This window comes from Lepus europaeus, chromosome 2, assembly GCF_033115175.1.
Source record: "Lepus europaeus isolate LE1 chromosome 2, mLepTim1.pri, whole genome shotgun sequence".
Taxonomy (NCBI): domain Eukaryota; kingdom Metazoa; phylum Chordata; class Mammalia; order Lagomorpha; family Leporidae; genus Lepus; species Lepus europaeus.
The window spans coordinates 95,289,691-95,313,472 of record NC_084828.1 but is presented as its reverse complement, the minus strand read 5'-3'; the positions used below and the strand labels follow the sequence as shown (position 1 = coordinate 95,313,472).

The 23,782-nt window shown below is 43.5% G+C and overlaps 1 protein-coding gene across 7 annotated transcripts in view; it reads right to left on the bottom strand.

The window, feature by feature from the left end:
* Positions 1–8,820: 8,820 nt before the first annotated feature.
* Positions 8,821–23,782, bottom strand: part of SENP2 (SUMO specific peptidase 2) — a 49,985-nt gene continuing 35,023 nt past the window's right edge. For 5 of the 7 annotated variants that reach the window (XM_062210943.1, XM_062210926.1, XM_062210956.1 and 2 more), the window contains 5 exons: positions 22,611–22,814; positions 22,048–22,127; positions 15,251–15,335; positions 13,220–13,315; positions 8,821–11,719 (listed from right to left, as the gene is read on the bottom strand). In XM_062210943.1, coding sequence (XP_062066927.1) covers positions 11,657–11,719; positions 13,220–13,315; positions 15,251–15,335; positions 22,048–22,127; positions 22,611–22,814 — 528 coding nt within the window. In that variant the 3' untranslated portion in view covers positions 8,821–11,656. Of the gene's footprint in view, positions 11,720–13,219; positions 13,316–13,713; positions 13,783–15,250; positions 15,336–22,047; positions 22,128–22,610; positions 22,815–23,782 lie in introns of those variants that run through there. The other 2 variants (XM_062210937.1, XR_009867941.1) reach the window with 2 other exon arrangements.

Genomic DNA, 23,782 nt, shown 5'->3' with positions numbered 1-23,782 from the left:
AACAAGATCTTGGTGTCTGGTCTCTTCTTTTACTAAGCATTGCCTTATCCCAAGGCATCAGCCGAATCCCAAATCAGAGGGGTGTGGGGAGCCTGGGACTGTGTGTACAAGCAGGCTGTGAGCATTGGGAAGGTCTCAGGGAGAAACCCGCTAGATTGGTGGTTTCCAGTGTGGTCCTGGACCCCCAGCATCAGTATCACGTGGGAACTTGGTAGAAATGCAGATTCTCAGGGTAGCGAAAATTCTGGGGCTGAGGGCATGCATGTGTTTCAGCAAGCCCTCCAGGTGAACCTGTGTGCACAAAGGTTGAGACCTCCAGAACTAGTGTCAAGCCAGGAAGAGACAGAAGACAACTTCAGAAAGTTCTTGGAAACCTAGAATTAGTTTATTTGGCTGCAGAATTGTTTTTAAGAAGCTATTTTCATAATACGTATTTTCCATGAACTTTTTGGAGTTCTCTCCTGTTTTGCCCTCCAAAGGAAGCTACGTTTTCAGTATCCCAGGAGAGTAGAGGGCAGTGTCGGCCTTAGACTGGAAGGGCAGGTGCTGTCCTTGCACTCCCATGAATGCGCAGTGAAATGGCTGGCCAAGAAGATCCTGCTCCCTTTATAAAGTTTATTCATAGATCTGGGGGGGCTACTGGAGATGGTGCTGAAGCCCAGGCAGTCTTGAGAATCAAGAGCTAATATTTGGAAGAGGTGCTCAGTTAGCTTTTGGGGGTGACCTTTCATTCAAGGAGGCTTCAAGAATTCATGACACACTTGGGCCCTGCTCCCTTGGGCATTCAGAGGGCAGCAGGAACACGAGCTCCCCCTCCATGGGAATCACCCTGTCCGCCCTACCATGTGAACAGCCCCGCGTGGCAGGGCTCTGCTGAGGTCCTGAGTGCCTCACGTGTGCTCAGACCATCACAGACGTGGCATGAACCTTCAGCTCTAAGTCCCAGACTTGGCCTGCCTTGACAAGACCACCTGACCTCACAGGTCCTACCTGTGCATGACTGTACACTGAAACAGAAGAATGGCTGTTAGACGGAGACCAAGCTCAACCACAAGGTTTTATTCATTAGCCTACACTATTCAGAAAACCCCGCCCTGTTCCTTGGATTGCACTCTTGAAAATCTGACTTAGGAGCAGGGCATTTGGCCTAACGGTGAAGATACCTTACTCCCATACCAGAGTTTTGCTTCAATACCTGGCTCCAGCTCCTGGCTCCAGCTGCCTGTGAATGCAGACCCTGGGAGGCAGTGGATGATGCCTCAGGTAGTGGGGTCCCTGCTGCACACGTGAGATACTCAGATTAAATTCCTGGCTCCTGGTTTTGGACCCCAACCTAGGGCTGTTTCAGGCATTTGGAGGGTGAACAGTAGATGGAAACCCACCCACCCACCCCGCTAATTCTGTCACCACGGTGGTCTTTCAGTGTGCTAACATCTCACCAGATGTGATCAGGCCTGAAGAGCCCCCTGTTTGGTTTCCCCCTAGCTCTGCCCCCTGCCATCCTCATGTTCTCAACCATGGAACTCTGGAAAGGAAGCATGAGACGGGCTGATAGCAGGTCAGAAAAGATGGTTCTGACATAAAAAAGAGAATTTCAAAACACGAGAAGCAGAATTGGCAGAAGTTTGGAGGGTTTTCAGCCAAGAACTAGAGGAAATGATTAGCCTTTGGGAGAGGACATCTTGCAGGGACAGGAGGCAAGGGTGGGAGAAGACACGGGACTTGTAAGGGCAACAGGGAAAACCAATAACCTTGCATCAACTGGGATGTGAATCAGCACTGGGAAGACGGAGGAAGGCCATGGACTTGAAGAGTAAGGGAAGCGTGTGGCTCCCTGGGGAAGGCTGTGGGCAGGGGAGACACGCCCATGCTGCTGCTGCACTGCAGACCCCAGCCCGAGCCACGTGCTCCCAAACTTCTCAGTGTCTTAAAGCCCACGGATTTCTTCAGCTCCTACTGCTGACGGCAGCCCCTCCCCCACCACACACCTCGTTCACTGTCAGTTGTTGTCAGCCCAGGAAGGTTCGTTTTCTGTTCTGCCGTACATCAGCCACATCGTCACTGTCCTTCTAGGAGTCATAGCTGAGCGTTCTTAACAGGTCCCGCTCTCAGAAACAGCTGGCACGAGGGGAAAATCTCAGGCAAAACTACTCTGAACTTGACCTCTGGTCCCTGTGTTCTCTTGTGAAAACAGTCATTTGGTCATGACTCCCAAGCACTTGGTTTGTTCCCACTAGACAACCTCAGGACGCCCCCTGACCTCTCAGACGTGCTGACAGTAAACAATGAACCCTAGTCCCCATTTGCCTTGAATAATCTGGTGACCAGGGCAAACTCAAATGAAAAACCCAGTTCTGCTCCCTTCCTCAGCTTATGTGTAATGCTAACAGTGTTCAACATGAAAAATTTGCTGACTTCCATGACTCAAGAATGCCCTCAAGTCTCCCACAATCACGTGACTGCTTCCGGTGGCCTTCAGTGACCTCAGTAAAACCTCCCAGCAACTCTGCGTGCCCACACAGCAGTACTGGGAGAATGCCTCCAAGGCCACTCGGTGCGCTGTCACACACTCCAGCAACTGACCACTCCATCCAGAAACAGCCCCTGCACTCGGCAGTGCGTCTCAGCTCAGCGTTCTTCCTTCCACTGAGCTGGAATCCGCTCGCCCTACGGCCCCACCACATGCACTTTGTTAGGGCTGCTCGCACAGTTGTCAAGACCACAGATGTCTCGTCCCCTTCTCGCAGTTCCTCCCATCATCCCTCCTCTCCACGCTGCAGAGGAGCACAGCCCTTAGCCCTAGCCGCAGTCTCACAACTTACAGACCCTGGCAGGCAGCCGGTGATGGCTCAAGTACTTGGGTCCCATTCTCTCACACAGGAGACCTGGGTTAAGGCCCTGGCTGTTGTGAGCATTTGGGAAATGAACCAGCCATGGGAGATTCTCTCTCTCTTTCAAATAAATTGAAGAAGCACTGAGAGGCTGTGGAAGGAGAGGGAACCAGGGCAGATCTCTGCACGCCCCTCAGGCGAGCTGTAGTCCCCTCCATATCGCCTTTCATTTTACCACGCTCTCACTGCCTCCTCAGGAACGTTGCAGAGCCCAGGCTGATTTCGCCCTCCTTTATATACCAGCTGGGCAGCACTGTGCTCATCACAGCCTCTTAAGAGACTGCAGTCATCTGTACAAAGTTTGGACGCAATAAAGTCTTTGGTTCTAATTTAAGGGACCTCCAAATTAAAAATGGCTTTTCGTTATCAGCCTTCAATTTTCCTCACCGACCATCAAGGAAGAGGGCCAGAAATGGACTCAAGAAACCAGACAACTACACATCCAAAGGGGGGATATGGCATAAAGCGTAATCTAAGTATGAGCTAGAGAGACTGAAATGAGAAGCCTTCAGGGCTCATGCACATCCCTTGGGGTTCCCACACGCCACGCTGCAGCGTCTGGGTTTGACTGCTGGCTCCACGCTCAATCCCAGCTTCCTGCTGATGTGCACCCTGGGAAGCAGCAGGTGATGGCTCCAGTTCTTGGGACCCTGCTACCCACAGGGGAGACCCACATTGGAGTTCTGGGTTCCTGGTATTGGTCTGCCCCATCCCTCGTTACTTCAAGCATTTATGGAGTGAACCAGCAGATGGACTTCTCACTGTGCCTTTCAAAAATAAAAATAAAATAGAACCACTAATTAAGTATCCATGCCTGATAAATTAAATATAAGTCTCACCAAGCCTCTAGATGGGACTAACCAGTTTACATGAACTACAAGGGATGAAGGAATACCACCAAAGAACTACTAGCCAAAGCTAAGAGCATGGAGAATTCCACCAGAAAATCTAATTTCTCTAATAAATAAAAGTATAAGGAGGGAAGCTGAAAGAGACTGAAGGTACCTAATAGCCAACGGACTTGACAGCAAAAACATAGTCTAACTCTGGAAGCGGAAATCTGGAATCAGCGTGTTAGCAGGCAGCGTTACCTTTGAGGGCTCTACGGGAGATGGCATCATCTCGTCCAGCTTTCACAGGTCCAGGCTTCCTCGGCTCATGGCGTAGCATCCCTCCAGTATCTGCCTTTTCCTCTTGTGTCTCAAAACTTCCTGTCTTATGACATGTGAGGCAGCGAGGTGCTCAGCCTAGTGGTTAAGGAGCCTGTGTCCCACAGAGCAGAGCCTGGGTTCCATTCCTAGCTCTGGCTCCTGACTCCAGCTGCTCCCCGACACAGACCCTGGAAGGCAGCAATGATGGCCCAAGTAATTGGGTTCCTGCCACCCACGTGGGAGACCTGGATTCTTTCTATCTCCTAGCTTCTGCCCTGGCCCAGCCCCCGGCATTTGGGGAAGAAAAAAATAAAAAGCTTTTAGGACCCACTCAGATGCTCCAAAATAAATGCCTTAAGATCTTTACCTGAACCATGCTTTTCCCCATATAAGGTAACATTCAAGGTCCCAGCAATTGGAATGACTTTTTGACAGGCAAGAGTTGGAGAGTGAGAGAGAGAGACAGAGAGAAAGGTCTTCCTTCCATTGGTTCACCCCCCAAATGGCCGCTACGGCTGGCACATTGCGATGATCCGAAGCCAGGAGCCAGGTGCTTCCTCCTGGTTTCCCATGCAGGTGCAGGGCCCAAGCACTTGGGCCATCTTCTACTGCCTTCCCAGGCCACAGCAGAGAGCTGGACTGGAAGAGGAGCAACCAGGACAGAATCTGGCAACCCAACCGGGACTAGAACCCAGGGTGCCGGCGCCGCAGGCAGAGGATTAGCCAAGTGAGCCATGGAGCCGGCCAGAATAACTTTTTATTGAAGATTTTTATTTATTTATTTGAAAGAGTTACAAAGAGAGGAGAGGCAGAGAGAGGTCTTCCATCCAAAGGTTCACTCCCCAATTGGCCGCAAAGGCCAGAGCTGCACCAATCCGAAACCAGGAGCCAGGGGCTTCTTCCGGGTCTCCCACGCAGGCGCAGGGGCCCAAGGACCCGGGCCATCCTCCACTGCTTTCCCAGGCCACAGCAAAGAGCTGGATCGGAAGTGGAGCAGCCAGGTCTCGAACCGGCACCCACATGGGATGCCGGCGCTCCAGGCCAGGGCGCCAACCCACTGTGCCACAGCACCATCCCCTAGAAATACTTTTTAAAAAATTATCAGGGAGGCCAGTACTGTGGCGTAGTAGGCTAAGCCTCCACCTGTAGTGCTGGCATCCCCTATGGGCTCAAGTTTGTGTGCTGGCTGCTCCTCTTCCGATACAGCTCTCTGCTGTGGCCTGGGAAAGCAGTAGAAGATGGAAGTCCTTGGGCCCCTGCACCCGTGTGGGAGACCCGGAAGAAGCTCCTGGCTCTTTGCTTTGGATTGGCTCTGCTCCGGCCATTGTGGCCATTTGGGGAGTGAACCAGTGGGTGGAAGATCTTTCTGTCTCGCCTTCCCTCTGTAACTCTACCTCTCAAATAAAAAATTTTTTAAAAAAGGAAGAAAATGGTACATGAAATGAGAATTCGATATTACCAACTTATTTTGTTAAGAAAATGACATTTTTAGGGCCAGTGCTATGGTGCAGTGGGTTAAAGCCCTGGCCTGAAGCACCAGCACCCCATATGGGTACCGGTTCTAGTCCTGGCTGCTCCACTTCTGATCCAGCTCTCTGCTGTGGCCTGGGAAAGCAGAAGATGGAAGTCCTTGGGCCCCTGCACCCATGTGGAAGACCCGGAAGAAGTTCCTGGCTCCTGGCTTTGGATTGGCGCAGTTCCAGCCATTGGGTCCATTTGGGGAGTGAACCTCTCTCAGTCTCTACCTCTCTAACTGTGTCTTCCAAATAAATAAAATAAATCTTTTTTTAAAAAAAAGTTTTCAAGGAGACATGCTGAAATGCTGAAGTGTTTAGGCAGGACATGATGTCACAATGTTGAGCTTTACTTTTAAAATACTCCAAACCTGGCCACTGAGAAAAAAAGATTAGCCAGACTTCAGCAACTGCTGAAAAGAGTCGTGAATACATAAAGTTCATTATACAACTTTTCCTGAATGTTGAAATTCCAGTAACTTTGGAAAGTCATTGAGAAAAAACAAATCATCCCCTAGAATGAGACATTAATTCTGAAATGAAAGCCTATGTATGAAAAATATTACAACTCTTGGGGCTGGCGCCGTGGCTCACTTGGTTAATCTTCCACCTGTGGCACCAGCATCCCATATGGGCGCTGAATTCTGTCCCGGTTGCTCCTCTTCCAGTCCAGCTCTCTGCTGTGGCCTGGGAGGGCAGTGGAGGATGGCCCAAGTGCTTGGGCCCCAGCACCCATGTGGGAGACCAGCAGGAAGCATCTGGCTCATGGCTTTGGCCTCACCCAGCCTTGGCCATTGTGGCCATTTGGGGAGTGAACGAGTGGATGGAAGATCTCTCTCTCCAATTCTAACTTATAAGTAAATCTTACTTATAGGCTTACTGGTGCAGTGGCGGCCATTTGGGGAGTGAACCAACGGAGGAAGGAAGACCTTTCTCTCTGTCTCTCTCACTGTCTATACTCTGTCAAATTTAAAAAAAAAAAAAAAATTACAGCTCTTAAATCCCTGGAGACACCAATCATTATCCTGTGCTAGAAAAGTCAAAATACCAATGAGTGATTTTTTCCCCCCAATTCTGTTTTTTTAACATACCTAACCTTTAACCTAGAAATTTAAATTCTAAGAATTTCTCTACAATAACCCAAACATTGCACAAGAGGGTATGTCAAATAATACTGGACTAAATATTATAGCCATACACTGTAATACTATGTAGCAATTAAAATACTACTATTCAATGACATGAAAATATGTTCAAGATAAACTAAGTGGGTAAGGAATTATACAAATAGTATGATTACATATTTGTTATTAACAAATACATATATTTATATACAGGGCTGGTGTTACAGTACACTAGGCTGAGCTGCTGCCTGTAACACCAGCATCCCATTTCAGAGCCAGTTTTGGTCCCAGCTCTTCCGGTGCCAATCCAGCTTCCTGCTAATGTACCTGGGAAGGCAGTGGATGATGGTCTACTTTGGACTACTGACACCCCTGTGGGAGACCAGGGTGGAATTTCTGGCTCCTGGATTCACTGGCTGTTGCATGATTTGGGGAGTGAACCATAGGATGGAAAATTTTTCTCTCTTCTTGCTCTGCCTTGCAAGTGAAAATAAATGACTAAATCTTCTAAATACATACACACACACACATACACACACACCCACATCCATACACACATGAGGATAGGAAGAGGCCAGAGTATATACCAATATGTTAAGAGTTAACTGGTGAATTCACAGAATTCTCATTATGTACCCACCATCAGTTTACTTCTCTACTATACATACCTATTACTGGTACAATAGAGGGTTCAGGGTGGTACTGTGAAACCAGACTTTAGAACCACCAAATGCCCTGAAGGAAAGCAGTTTGTGCTTAGGAGTGTTTTTAAGATTCATTTTATTTAATTTTTAAGATTTATTCATTCAGGGGCTGGTGCTGTGGTACAGTTGGGTAAGCCACTATCTGCAGTGCCAAATCCCATTTGGTCACCTGTTTGAGTCCGAACTGCTCCACATCTGATCCAGCTCCCTACTAATACGCCTGGGAAAGCAGTGGAAGATGGGCCCCTGCACCCACATGGAGACCTGGAAAAAGCTCCTGGCTCCTGGCTTTGGCCTAACCCAGCCTCAGCCATTGTGGCCATTTGGGGAGTCAACCAGTAGATGGAAAATCTCTCTCTCCCTTATCTAACTTATAAGTGAAATCTTTAAAAAAAGTTTATTCATTCAAGAACTCTATGTTGCTTCTTCTGGCACTTTCCTAAGTGTATTGCATAAAATAGTTCCACTGGTATCTCAAAATAGGGCTGTGTTCAGGTTTTGAAAAATACTAGGTTAAGTCAACTCATTAATATAAAGCAGCTTCCTCTAACAATACCTATGCATCACCAGGAAGAAAGGACATGACCCCTGTGTTCGTCAGGCCATAGAACCCTGTTTTTATAAACTTTATAGAAGTAACTATCTAATTTAGGAAATGTCAGTGTAAAAATTTAATGAATAAGGATTGTTTGCCCCATGTATTTCCAGAAAGCTACTTTTTCCTACATTTAGATGGCTTCAACTCAAATAGCCTCACATTACTCACGTGATGATGGGATGGGTGTCACAGCTTTTTAGTTTTAAAATAATTTGCATCTGGCCGGCGACGCGGCTCAATAGGCTAATCCTCTGCCTGCGGTGCCGGCACACCAGGTTCTAGTCCCAGTCGGGGCACCAGATTCTGTCCCGGTTGTTCCTCTTCCAGGCCAGCTCTGCTGTGGCCCAGGAAGGCAGTGGAGGATGGCCCAAGTGCTTGGGCCCTGTACCCCATGGGAGACCAGGAGAAGCACCTGGCTCCTGGCTTCGGATCAGAGCGGTGCGCTGGCCGCAGCGGCCACGGGGGGTGAACCAATGGCAAAAAGGAAGACCTTTCTCTGTCTCTCTCTCTCACTGTCTAACTCTGCCTGTCAAAAAAAATAATAATTTGCATCTTGTCAGATTCATCAGAGTGGTGTTTCAGTCTGTGGATATTGATCCATTAATGGGTAGTGAAAAACTCTGCTGTCAGAACCCACATTTAAAAAAAAAAAAACTATGAGTGCAGTAAAGGTATTATTTTTGAAACACTGTTTATGAAATGATGTGTCCATATATAAACACAGGATACCTGTGTGCATGTGTGTGTTTGTGTTTGTGTGTGTGTGTGTGTGCCCACTGGTCACAACATCAAATACATTTATTACCATGAGTTGTAAGCAAAACAATTTGAAAGCCACTGAATTAAAGAGATGAATTTATTGGTAAATAGATAAAATCAACACCTTCCAATACACCCAAACCTCATCCTTGTATATATTAGGTAAATTAAAAAGAAAAACATTATCAAAACAACACAGCCTGCTAGGTCCAACTTACAAATAAGAACCAAAAGTTTGGTTGAATACCTGGAGTTACTCTCAAAGAAACTGTTAGAAAGAGATTAGAGGTTTCCAATTAGTTCACAGAAGCCAATTGAAACAATGCAGCCTAACTACAGTACTAAAGTTAAGATAAACTTCAGTACCTCTGGATTGCTTATTTATTATCTGAGGTTCACTATTTCTCCCACGACACATTCTTCTGGCACCCACACCTTGGTCCCAAGCACCAAGCAACTCTTCACAATGCAGGCAGATAGCCACCCTCGCCATGGTGTTTCCGAAGTTACGCTTAGGACTGCAGAGGAGGAGAAGATCAGAGAGTCTAAGAGCCTTAAATAACTGAGGTAGACTACGGGGCTCCCAAGAACACCTTCTTCCATGCCCTGGGTGTATTTCTCTCCCACCCCACTGGGCTCTGGTACAAAGAAAGGTGCTTGCTCACCAACAGTGTTATTTGTTTAGTTTTTATCAGCTTTTAAGAGAGACTACCTACTAAAAACTAGGGACTATTTATTTACAGCAAGTTCACTGTATCTTATCAGACCCCCATACTACTGCAATTAGAGAAAAAAAATCACTAGCTTCCATGTTGCTAATTTGCTACTGATAAAATCAGTCACTGTTTTCATCACCTGACTGTTTTCCTATGAACTGTGTAGACACAGGGCCTAGAGGAAGTACAGCTTGTTCTCTCACATTAGATTCAGGAACTCTTGGCAAAGCAGAATGCCTCTCTCCAGCTTAACACTCTGCACGGACCAATTTCGTTAAGTCTTGGGAGAGCACTAGGAAGGAGCCTGAGGAGTTCACTTTAATGGGAAGCTCAATGAAATCTGCTCTTCACAAGTCCCTCAACTACTACATCAACCCCCAGTAGCATTCAGTGGGCAGCATATAAACTGCCATGCCTCAAAGGATTACCTAACATGACAGATCTTAACCAAGGTATTAAATTCTCAGAGAAATGTTGTTGCCCAGTGGGAACCAGTTTTTAATAGAACACTGCCACCAAAACTCTGGCTTTCCTTGGCTATGCCAGCTCTCAGCTCCCAACACTCATTGGCACAGCTCCAGGAACTCTAAGGAAAAGGAAGAGGGCTGCAGGAAGGACTTTCTGCGTAGCCTACACTTGAGGGAGACTTAGCACACCAAACTCATCCTTCAATCATCATTTACCCACGTGTCCTCTGGTTTGGCCAGCAAGCAGGCACTGTAATTTCAATCCACAACACAGGCCCCAGGTGCTACACCAAGGCCTTTCTAAGTCTTAAGAGAACACTGGCTGCTCCACCCAAAGGGCTGACATGTACAGTCAGAGCTAAAACATGCCAAATTTTTCCAGTTTTACCTCTTGCTTTTATGTGCCAGAACAAGTTTGGGAGGTTTAAGTAGGGAAAGGGTTAGAAATCATTTCAGCATATACTTTTCAGGTTCTGCCAGACAACCTTTTATTACATCAGAAAAGCAACACTAGGCACTAGACCTTGCAAAATATGTTCTGACCAATTCTAAACTTTCTGAAATTAAAAATGCATAACCACATCTGTAAGGTTTTTCAGAACAAAAGTTAAATACAAACTTTCATATGCAAAATAGATTATTGTATAACTGGCAACCTCAGAGCCAAGTACTAACATTTTTTCCACAAATGTCAGTGGGAGCAGAGTGGGAGGATGGGATGTTAATCTTAATGAGTACAAAACTTAATTTTGATTTAATATATAGGAGACAAAAGATTCTGAGGAAAAATAGGTTTAAACTGAATAGGATCTTTTGAAATCAACAGCTCAGGCCAGACCTGACAATTCTGAGGTTTATACTCAACCAGATCTGTGACTACAATGAAGATTTAGGGTACACAGTGACTGTGAATCCAGTTTCAAGAGTAAGCCAAGTCACTTCATTTCCAGAAAGGGAAGTCTCTTTAAGATGACCATGACACTCTTCTCAAGATGCTTGGATGGCCAGAGTCCCCCGGCCAGAGCCCCACTTTTCCACCGCGCTGTGCCAATGCTGTGGTGTCAGACTTCCTCTGAAAAGAAACCAGAGTCCTACACCACAGCATTTTCATTTCTCCTGGCATTTTCAAGTCTCAAAAAAAAAGGAAAGAAAAAAAAAAAGACCTCCAGCTTCAAGTTGGCAGCTACTGCTCCAGGTTGGAGAAGTTATTACCGCTTCCTGCCTCCCCCCACTGATTTCTATCCTGGTCTTCAGCAGGAATGGCAACTTGATTAACATTCCTTTCAGAAATAAATAGTTTAACAAGCAATTTAGAATTAACTGTAAAAGAGCAGCGGAAAATAGCCACTGCCCATTGTGTTTGCAAATGAGTGAGCAAATGAATACACGTGAACAAACACACAGAGAAAAACAATTCATAGAATAAATCCTGCATTTCCCACATTCATAGGGAAATAAATTTTTTTAAAAAACATATTAATTAGCGTTTGTTCTTGTGTGGGTTGAATAGTCCAGGGCTCTGAGCAGGCACAGCCCTACAAACAGGGTTACAAGCAGCCCTCCGCACCCAAAGTCAGGACTGTGGCGCAGAGAGAGGCCTTCATGCTCTTTGACAGCTCAGTACCTGTGCGGGAACAGAAGTGATGCAGGGACCTTTTAACCCACAATGCATGAGGTATATGGAAATGTCCGTGAAAGACCACCAGCAGCTGGGGGGCCAGGTGGGGCATTCTCACAGCAACTGCTGATGAAGGATTTCCCACACCATCTTCTTCCGGAAGAGAGGCATCTGGTGCTGCAAAGAATCCCACAAAAACACTCACATTATACATGAATGTGCGCAGGGACTACCTGCAGGTACAACCGGGTAAATAAAGTAGGATGTGGTGCCTTTTATGTAAGCCTTCATATTTTACATCATAGTACAAACCTATAAAGTCATAAAAAGGCTTCTAATGCTTACAATGACATTATAAGTACCATAATAAGCATCTTCACATTAAGGAAAACAAAAGCAGGATGCAGAATTATACAATATAATACAACAACTTCACAATAAAAACATATACCAAAATCAGAAATGTCTACAAGGTAACACAATAGGTAACTTTTATAATTAGCTGTATTTTCAAAATATTTTGAAATAAAATAACCTGCTTTGATGTAAGCAAAACATGAACTTTATTTAAAGAAAGAAGAAATCAAACCTACAAATTTCTTTCTGTTGTTATCAAATGTTGTTCATTGCTAATTCAGTTGAAATAGCAACCTGTCCTATTGAAATCCCATGACATTAGGTTCAAAGAATCAACTCCTTGCTATTTAGCAACATCAAAGAACGAAGTTTTCCTCTTCACTTTAACTGATAATCACTACATGGGCCAATTTTCAAAGCAGCAATACACAAAACAATACCAAAATTATCTGTAATTCTACTAGTTCCTTTTTTAATGAAATCAGATGTTTGCATCCCTGAAGTACATTTGATGAATCTTTATAATTAGTTGGATACACCAGTTTACTCTAACTAGTCATTTCCTCGGGATGGGGAGCAGCTAAAAAGTCTTGATACCTGATTCTTAAAATATTTGAAGTAGTTTAAAACATCCAATAAAAAACTGCACATTTATTCTTAGTAAAATTGCTGAGACTAACCAATAATTATAAGTGCCTTTATCTCAAACTGAAATTGTATCAATTCAGAATGGGAGTCCTAGGTACTTTATGGAGCTCAAAAGCTTGGAGTGGAGTTACCAATTCTATTACTCATTACAGTTTGTATGGTAACAATAGCTACATTGTTTCAAAGTATTTTTTTAATAGAAGCTATCTTCAGTTGTAAAAAGGTTGAGAATCCACTGTTACAGACACAAATCCTCAAGAGTTCCCAACATAACTGAGCTTTCACTCAAATGCAAAGCCATAGGAGAACTCAAAAATAAAAAGAACACAGTTACATCTTAGACCTGCAGCTTCAGCGCTCACCAGGTCTGGCTTTTCCCTTGCTGTTATAATCTTATCTGATTCACTCTTTGGTTGAACGTATCAGTAATACACATGAGCCAGTGAACCATGGCGTTCAGAGACATGCAAGCTGTCCAAAGTCCAGGATAAACCTGAGAGCAGGTACAATGACAAACCCTGATCTGACAACAGGGCTATAGCCAAGATTTACAGCAATAGTACTAGCACAGCTACTATTACTGGGAGTTTAATGCGTATCAGGCACTGACACAATGCTTTAAATTTATCTTATTTAGTAATAATAAGTGGATGAAGAGGGGTCTTCACTTACCTGAGTAAATGTGATAGGTTTGTCCCTAGAAATATAATCTGCATATTTACAAGTAAACATTCCACAATCACTCCCATTCAACTGTTGAGGAATCTCCTAAATTAAAAAGAGAGGAAGGAATGAAACCTCATTTAATTCAAATTTATTGGACTTACAAACTATTTTTGTAAACAATATTATAAAGATAAATGTCAAATCTAGTATTAAACAAACATAATTAATCTTACTCTGTGTGACATAAAAACCCAACCACAACAAGACACAAAGAAAATGACCCTACAGAAAATGTTTTTCAGGTTATAAAAGAAAAGCAAAATGACAGTTCCATCTCTCAATTCTCACTCAAAAAATAAGAAAAACAAAACAAAACAAACCCCCATTAAATTTAAAGGTATATTATCAGGAACAGGAATACTGTTTAAAATTATTTCAGAAGCAATTTTAAAAGGGGTTAAATGTGGGGCAATCAGAAATATGCTTAAAATACAACTAACCTACTTCAATATTGCAGAGGTTAACTTCTCCATCCCTAGCCAGGAAAATAAGACTACTGCTTTAGATGCCTATAGAAAGAGAAGCCAATTAGGATCTCTCTTGGATTGCTCAGTTCTGGTCCTGAAGCAAAACCCAAACTTGCTGCAAGCAGGGCTAACAGCCTCATAAGCCAAAGGTGGTAATTCCAAACCTACACAAGGTAAGCTATCATACTGCCCCAGCCTGTGCCACACTAACCTTGACCAGCCCTTTCTACTCTGGCTGGCAGTCACAGGACATAAGAGTAAAAGCCTGGGAGAGGCTGATCCCATGACTGGAAAACATACTTGATGACAACAGGTCAGTTTTTATTCAAAGAAATGCAGTTGATCACATTGTAAAAGAAAAGCCTGAGCAAATATACTATACACAGCACTTTTCTCCCAGGTCCAGCACCTCTCACATAGCAAACAGCAGTACAGACTCCCATACAGAGAGGACAATGTTGTTTTCTTTACCACATTTCCAACATCAGAATATGGTATTCATCCTGATCAAAACCTTCTTACACCTGTTCTCTCCTCGGAAAATTTCAACTCTACCCTTCAACTTTTCCAATTTAGAAATTAAGATGCTTTCAGGTAAAGCTGGGCCATTATATATTAGGAATCTTTTAAAAAGTCATGAAAAATATGCATTATGAAAAAACAGTGCTTATATTTCAAAATTTTTTTAACCAAAATGAAAAATCCTTTAATTCCATTTTCCCATGAACTTTTCAAAGTCTTCACATATAAGTTAGAGCTAAAACTGAATTGATGTAGCTTTATTTATTTTTTTTCCCAAGATTTATTTGAAAGGTAGAGTGACAGAGGAGAGACAGAAAAGAGCTTCCATCTGCTGGTTCACTTCCCAAATGGCAGGAATAGTCATGGCTGGGCCAGGACAAATCCAGGAGCCAGGAACTCCATCCAGGTATCCCATGTGGGTGGCAGGGGTCTAAGTACTTGGGCCATTCTCTGCTGTCTTCCCAGGCACATCAGCAAGGAGCTGGACTAGAAGTAGCACAGCTGCCAGACACCAACATGGGATGCAGGCAGCCCCAGTGGAGCTTACTTTAAAGGGCAGGTATTAGGACTTAAAGAGGGATGCATTTTCAAACTTTGAATGAATTCAAATCTGGTAAGATACAAAGGCCCTTCACAACCAGATGACCCATGGCTTGGGATCCTTAAGATCTAAATAAACCAATCCCCACATAAATATTGGACAGAAAGTTTAAATTTTCATTAGTACTAGCCAGGACAAGTAACCAATTTAAATTTATTTTATTTTTCAATTTTCTAGGAGATGTGCTAATACACCATTAACACTCATATTTGGCGCAAGAAGATAAAGACTAGGCAAAAATCTTGATTGAATGAATGGCTGGCGGTTTAGGTGGGTACCTGCCTAAGAGAGCGAGTGTACAAGGAGAGGAAGAAAGCCAAGTCTGAATAATATGACACTGTCAGTAAATGCAACAAAACGTGTCAAATGCAGATGATCATCACTTACATGTGGCTTCATGCTGTAGTGGGTCCACTCTAAAAGATTCAGATCAATGTTTCTTTTGGTCTTACTTTCATCCTGTAAATACTGACTAAAAAAAACAACAAAGAAGCAATATATCAAGGAATCCCCAAGTCCCTAGGAGACTAACCATTATCTACATTCTATACTTTCCTATTTTTATTTTTATTTATTTGTGAGAGGGCAAGGGCACTCCCATTGGCTGATTCACTCTACAAATGTTTGCGATGGTCCCCAACTAGAAGCCAGGAACTAGAAACTTGATCGGAATTTCTCCAATGGTGGGCAGGAAGAACCCAATCACTTGAGCCAGCACTGCTGCCTCCTGGAGTCTGTAACAAGAAGCTGGAGTCAGGAGTTGAGCCAGGTATTGAATCCAGGCACTTCAATATGGGACATATGGCATCCAGGCCCCTAACTAGCACTGGGAATCATAACCACTAGGGCAAACACCCACCCCCATATTCGTAGGTTTTAAATATGCAACTGCTTTTTGGTTTTGTTAATTTAACTTTGGGATTTAATTCCTACTAACAAAAGCTGCACATGCTTATTTTTCAAAAATTAAAACATATAACATAAAAAGCAAAAGACTTGTACCAACACTCCAGAAATAATTTTTGTTTTTTTTTTTTTTTGGACAGGCAGAGTGGATAGTGAGAGAGAGAGACAGAGAGAAAGGTATTCCTTTTTGCCGTTGGTTCACCCTCCAATGGCCGCTGTGGCCAGCGCACCACGTCGATCCGAAGCCAGGAGCCAGGTGCTTCTCCTGGTCTCCCATGGGGTGCAGGGCCCAAGCACTTGGGCCATCCTCCACTGCACTCCCTGGCCACAGCAGAGAGCTGGCCTGGAAGAGGGGCAACCGGGATAGAATCCGGCGCCCCAACCGGGACTAGAACCCGGTGTGCTGGCGCCGCAAGGCAGAGGATTAGCCTATTAAGCCACGGTGCAGGCCAGAAATAATTACTATTAACAATTTGTTGTGTATTTTGATAGTTTTCTACCATATCCCACATGTATGCAATTTAAAAACACAATATTAAAAGTACTTCATTTTCCAACTTCTTTTACTCACTTAAAAATAGATATGAAACAAGATAACTTAGTCTAAAAAAAAAAAAACTGACATTAAAAACAACCAGGCAATAAAATTGTTTTAAATTAAAGGAGACATTAAATACATGTATAAACTCCTGATTGGCTCCTGCTAGGCGGATAAAAACTGTAAAAGGGATGGGCATTTGGCATAGATACTGCTTGAGATACCTGCATCCCATACAGAGTAAGAGAAGTGAGTAGGTTTGTGTGGTTTTGTGTGTGTGTGTGGGGGGGGGGTTAGATTTATTTATTATTTGAAAGGCAGAGTGACACAGAGAGGGGAAAATATAGTGATTTTCCATCTACTGGTTCACATCCCAAATGGCCACAAAAGTCAGGGCTCAAGCCAGTAGTCAGGAACTCCATCAGGGTCTCACAGGTGGGTGGCAAGGACACACATACTTGGGTCATCATCCAGCACTGTCAGCAGGAGCATTAGCAGGAAGCTGGATTGGAAGTGCAGAGTAGCCAGGACCGGTTCAGGCTCTCCGATTAAGGATCCAGGCATCCCAAATGGTCGCCTAATCTGCTGTGCCACGCATGCCCCTAATGAGTTAAGCTTGTCTCGATCCCCACTTCCTGCCAATGTGCACTCTGGGAAGCAGCAGATGATGACAAGTAGTTGGGTCCTTGCCATTCACATTGGAGACCAGGATTCAGTTCCTGGCTCCCACCTTCAGCCTGGCCCAGCCCCAGCAGCTGCAGGCATTTGAGGAGTGAGCTAGTAAATGAGATTAATCTCATTCTCTGCTTCTAAAACTACATACAAAAATAATTTTTAAAATAAAGCTATAAAAGGCATTTGGAAAAATCAGAATATAGACCATATATTAAATATTACTGATTATATGATAATAGCATTGTGGTTAGGTAGGTGAATTTCTTTTCATTCTTAAGATTTCCTTATTTGAGAGGCAGAATAACAGAGGGAGAGACAGACTTTTATTTACTGGTTTACTCCCCAAATTCTTTTTTATTTTTTATTTTTTATTTTTATTTATGTATTTGAGCTGGCACCTCGGCTCACTTGGCTAATCCTCCACCTGTGGCACGGGAACCCTAGGTTCTAGTCCTGGTTGGGGCGCCGGTTCTGTCCGGTTGCTCCTCTTGCAGTCCAGCTCTCTGCTGTGGCCTGGAAGGGCAGTGGAGGATGGCCCAAGTGATTGGGCCCTGCACCTGCATGGAAGACCAGGAGAAGCACCTGGCTCCTGCCTTCGGATCAGCGCAGCGCACCGGCCGTGGCAACCATTGGAGGGTGAACCAACGGCAAAAAGGAAGACCTTTCTCTCTGTCTCTCTCTCTTACTGTCTAACTGCCTGTCAAAAAATAAAAGATGTATTAAAATTTATGTATTTGAGAGGTAGAGTTACAGATACTGAGAGGGAGAGATATAATATGGCCACAACGGCTGGAGCTGGGGCTGATCTGAAGCCAGGAGCCAGAAGCTTCTTCTAGGTCTCCCATACGAGTGCAGGGGCCATCTTCTACTGCTTTCTCAGGCCACAGCAGAGAGCTGGATCAGAAGAGGAACAGCCAGGACTAGAACCAGCACCCATGGGATACCAGCACCACAGGTGGAAGATTAACCTAGTGAGCCACAGCACTGGCCCCTCTCCAAATTCTTGCAACAATCAGGCAGAAGCCAGGAATCAGCAACTCCATCTGAGTCTCCCATGAAGGCAGAAGGAACCCAAGTTGTTACACCATTATCCACTGCTTCCCAGATGTATTACCAGGAAGCTGGATCAGAAACACAGAGTAGCTGGGACTCAAAGCAGGCACTCTAATATAGGATGCAGGTATCCCTAAGTGGTGGCTTACTCTGCTGCACTAAAATACCCACCACTGGGCTGGCGCCGTGGCTTAACAGGCTAATCCTCCGCCTTGCGGCGCCGGCACACCGGGTTCTAGTCCTGGTTGGGGCACCAGATTCTATCCCGGTTGCCCCTCTTCCAGGCCAGCTCTCTGCTATGGCCCAGGAGTGCAGTGGAGGATGGCCCAAGTGCTTGGGCCCTGCACCCCATGGGAGACCAGGAGAAGCACCTGGCTCCTGGCTTCGGATCAGCACGATGTGCCGGCTGCGGTGGCCATTGGAGGGTGAACCAACGGCAAAAAGGAAGACCTTTCTCTCTTTCTCTCTCTCTCTCTCTCTCTCTCACTATCCACTCTGCCTGTCAAAAAAAAAAAAAAAAATACCCACCACTGTAGCAGAGTTTTATGTTCTTAGAAGACATATACTTAACTACTAAAAGTGATTAATTTTACAGTTCTCCTCCTAAGCTGCAAAATAAGGTAAACTGGTATTAGATCAACCAGGTCTTATACTCTCAAATAAGGTAACATTGCTCCCAAGGGAGTGAAAACTGGTACTTAGAGGTAATAATCTTTAGATATTTCGATGGTTCGTAGCCCTCTAAAGCTCAACCAATTATGTCTTATTGCTTAGTATTATTGTCTCTCCTTATGGAGAAATTAAATTACAAAAGTCTCAGAGGGAAGGGGACAATAAAAAAAAAAAAAAAAAAGGAGAGAAAACTGGACTAGGAGCATAGTAAACCTTAGATACATGGGAACTGAACCTTCCAAAAGAAAGGTAGGCAGGCAGGAGGGAATATGAACTTAACAAAAGTATGGGTGAGGGGATCTGTATTGTTATAGGCACCATCCAATACTCTTGTGTGATTCCAGTAAGAAATTTCTATGCATGTGGTAATATAAATGTATGTATGTGCATACAGGTATGTATATGTATACATTTTATAAACATCTTACACAGAAAATACCAGAAAGATCAAATAATTTGGTGTATCACAACCAGTTTCTAATTGCTGGATCAGAAGTGGAACAGCCAGGACTCAAACTGGTGTCCATATGGAATGCCAGCATACAGGCAGCAACTTAATTTGCTGTGCCACAGTGCTGACCCCATGAAGTATTTATTTATTTCTGGAATGTTACTTTTGATATTTTTGGACTGTGGGTAACTGAAACTGCAATGACCGGAATGGCGCCAATCTTAAGCCAGGAGCCTTTTCCAGGTCTCCCACGTGGGTGCAGGGGCCCAAGAACCTGGGCCATCTTCTGCTGCTGAAATTACGGTAGTAATTGCTAGAAACCAGCCTTGGTTGGTTGGTTGGTTGGTTTATTTATCAAGATAAATAAAAATAAAAAGGGTCTTTTATGTTAAAACATTAAAAATTTTTGAATTATTAGTAATCATATATTCTTTCATAAGATTTACTTAACAAATTCATTTATCCTCAAAAAAGTTAAAAGCAGAAAACTGCAGTTGTTTCCAGAAAGTAAAAGAGAGCCGGCGCTGCGGCTCAATAGGCTAATCCTCCGCCTTGCAGCGCTGGCACACCAGGTTCTAGTCCCAGTCGGGGCACCAGATTCTGTCCCGGTTGCCCCTCTTCCAGGCCAGCTCTCTGCTGTGGCCAGGAAGTACAGTGGAGGATGGCCCAAGTCCTTGGGCTCTGCACCCCATGAGAGACCAGGAGAAGCACCTGGCTCCTGCCTTTGGATCAGCGCGGTGCGCCGGCCACAGCGGCCATTGTAGGGTGAACCAACGGCAAAAAGGAAGACCTTTCTCTCCGTGTCTCTCTCTCTCACTGTCCACTCTGCCTGTCAAAAAAAGAAAGTAAAAGAGATTCAAAATGGATTCATCTTACTGATAGCATTCTCACTATGAAATTCATGTTACTGGGCTGGCACTGTGGCAGAGTGGGTTAACACCCTAGCCTGAGCTGCCAGCATCCCATATGGGCACCAGTTCTAGTCCCAGCTGCTCCTCTTCCAATCCAGCTCTCTGCTATGGCCTGGGATAGCAGCAGAAGACGGCCCAAGTTCTGGCCCCTGCACCCATGTGGGAGACCTGGAAGAAGCTCCTGGCTTAAGATCGGCGCTATTCCGGCCGTTGCAGCCATCTGGGGAGTGAACCAGCAGATGGAAGACCTCTCTATCTGTCTCTACCTCTCTAACTCTTTCAAATAAATAAAATAAATCTTTAAAAAAAAAAAAAAGCAAGAAATTCATGTTATCACTTAAAAGAGATAAGAGGCTAGACTTTAAAGGTTGGTTTCTAGCAATTACTACAGCATTTGTACTTTCAGTTACCCACAATCAAAAAATATAAAGGGAAATTCCAGAAATAAATAAGTAATTCATGGGGCCAGCACTGTGGCACTGTAGTCTGTATGCTGGCATCCCATATGGATACCAGTTGGAGTCCTGGCTGCTCCACTTCTGATCCAGCTCCCTGCTAATGAGCATAGGAAAGCAGGAAAAAATGGTCCAAGTAATTGGGCCCCTGCCACCCATATGAGAGACCGAGATGAAACTCCTCTGGCTCCTAGCTTCAGCATGGCCAACCTCCAGCCATCACAGCCATTTGGAAAGTAAAAATGGAAGAGATCTTCCCCTCCACACAACTTTAACTCTTACAAATAATTAAATAAACCTTATAAAAATAGACACATGCTTCATAACATCTAAACTGCACAATGTTCTGTGTAACATGATGAAACCTTATACTGTCCACTTGGTCCAGCCTGGGACATAAATCATCCCTTTGTCCTTGCATATCCATGCTGTATACACCACCCGCACAGTCACTGAGTAGCCATCTTTGTTATCAAATCAACTGTCATGCTTTCATATTGATCTAATTTTACCTAAATGGCCCCAAAGCGCAAAAGTAGTGATACAAATGAGACAAGGCAAGACAGGTTAACTTGGGCACCATACAGCATCACTGCAGGGAAAGAGGGAAAACACACAGATATATTTGGGAACAGTCTGTGATTTCAGCAACCCACTAGCGATCTTGGAACTCATCCCCAGAAGTAAGGGGATGACTATTAACTTAAAAGTTTCCCCTGTGTTCCATGAGATGAAGCCAACTCTCATGAAAGCACAAAGACATGGAGTAGGCTCCAAAATTTAGAACTAATACTCCCTAGCTAACAGTTCTTTAGGACATTCAGAATAATGTAACAAATCCAAAGAGATCTCATTCAAATCACAGGATAAGGATTCTAACAAGGTATAGTTTACATAATAACACATGACAAACTTGTTTTCAATTGAATATGCTACCAAGTAAGATGTTCTCAAAGATCAGATATCATATTTCAACCAAAAAAAATGGATTAAATTAAGTTCTGACTTAAGATAGAGAATCGTAACTGTACATTAAGACTACCATCCAAGGCCAGTGTTGTGGCTCAACAGGCTAATCCTCCACCTAGTGGCACCGGCAACCGGGTTCTAGTCCCAGTAGGGGCGCCGGATTCTGTCCCCGTTGCCCCTCTTCCAGGCCAGCTCTCTGCTATGGCCCGGGAGTGCAGTGGAGGATGGCCCAAGTGCTTGGGCCCTGCACCCCATGGGAGACCAAGAGAAGCACCTGGCTCCTGCCTTTGGATCAGCACTGTGCGCCGGCCGTGGCGGCCATTGGAGGGTGAACCAACGGCAAAAAGGAAGACCTTTCTCTCTGTCTCTGTCTCTCTCACTATCCACTCTGCCTGTCAAAAAAATAAATAAATAAAAATAAAATAAACTAAAAATAAAAATAAAAAAATTTTAAAAAAAGACTACCATCCAGAGCTTCCTAGGATTAAACAGTAAAACAATCACCTAAGAATGGTTTAATGAGACAGTAGTGAAGTTTTTCAATCTTTACTTACAGAAGAATCTCACAAATCCTGTGGCCCTTTTGCCCCATAGAATCCAGATATTTAAGACACTTTTTTCTTAGGTCCATCACCTATAATGGAAAATTACATTATCCAAAAACATCTTATATATAGCAAAAGAACTTTATTTCCAAAACGAAAACCATCTTTGAAAAAATCAAACATGAATAAATTTCTAGGACATATTCTTTAACTTAAAAAAAGTTACAAGACATTGTGAGTTAACATTATATATTTGTATTCCTAGAGAAAGGGCTAGAAACTAATTCACCAAGGTATCAGTAGCCCTCTCAATGATGAATTTTGTTTGTTCTCTTCTTTATACTTTCATTCTTTTATAATAAATGTGTTTAACATCTTATAAACAAAACTGAATGAAAGCTCCAAGTATAGGGACTATTTCTCCTAGCTTTCCAAGCTGTTCAGAAGATACTCTACGCAGTATGCATTTAACATATCCTTACTGGTCTTATCACTAGACAGAAAAAAGTAGCCTTAATTATTTAAGAAAATAGTCTGTATCCAAACCCCAACAACTAATCTTCTCAACTTACCACCAGGCTCCAGTGTACCTTTCGATGAATAGGCACCAGAATAAGTTCCTGTTCAAAGAGATTTACCCCTTTGGTCCATCTTTTTACTGCTTGGTAACCCCCAGACTTTAATTTAGGATAGAAGAAAGTACTGAATGCATGAAGTACTGGATAGCCTTGCTTTTTATTTCTTTCAACCAGAAGATTCATATAAAAATTAATGACCTGTAAAATAGCAAGAGAGTCTAAGTTGGAATATGGGCAGCATATTATTGAAAACTAAATTTCTACCCAAGTAAGGAAGAATTACAAAGTGCAAAGTTAATATATGGAGAAGGGAAGGTATGAGAGAAGTGGATGAAAGGAATGAAAGGACTGTCTATACAGAAGATTAAAAAAAAAATTGAGAGACAGGAGAGATTAAGGACGCATAAAAGTATTCTTTTGAGGCATGAGTAGCAAAGACAAACAAGAGAAAGAACTGGGAATAATGAAAAACTATCTGCAGCTGTATCACACAAAAAAATAGAAATACCAATGGAAACTATTCTTACTATATATAAATTATACTTTCATTTTAAAACATTAAAGGAAATAAATTAAACATACTTATTATACATTAATATTTTACTTATTTTTAGGGGCACTTTTGAACAATAATTCACTTTTCCTGTATTTTCTATAATAAACACATTACACATAAAATGTGAAACAAAACATGCTAATTTTAAAAGTGTGTTATTTTGGGAGACTCAGAGGAAGCTCCTAGCTTTGGATCAGCCCAGCTTCAATCGTTGTGGCCATCTGGGAAGTAAACAAGCAGATGGAAGATCTCGCTCTCTGACTTCCTCCTTTCTCCATAACTCTGCGTTTCAAATAAATAAGTAAATCTTTAAAAATACATGTTATAAGTTAACTAGTTATGGGAGAATAGGGCAAGGGGGAAGGAAGGCAAAGGGAGAAAATGCAGGGACTGAGCAGGTGGGGAAAGAACCAATGAAAAGAAGTGGTAAGAGCTAACTTTTGCTAAATATGCAAGGACACAACAGGCAAATTTTGCAGCTCTCACTTGTGCTCTGAATGTATGTGCCCCTCTATACCTAAATAGGGCATATATAATATCCAATTGATTAAGTCACAAGTGCTCTACCCTCATGAACGCAATTTGAGCTCTTACAAAAGAAGTTGAAGGG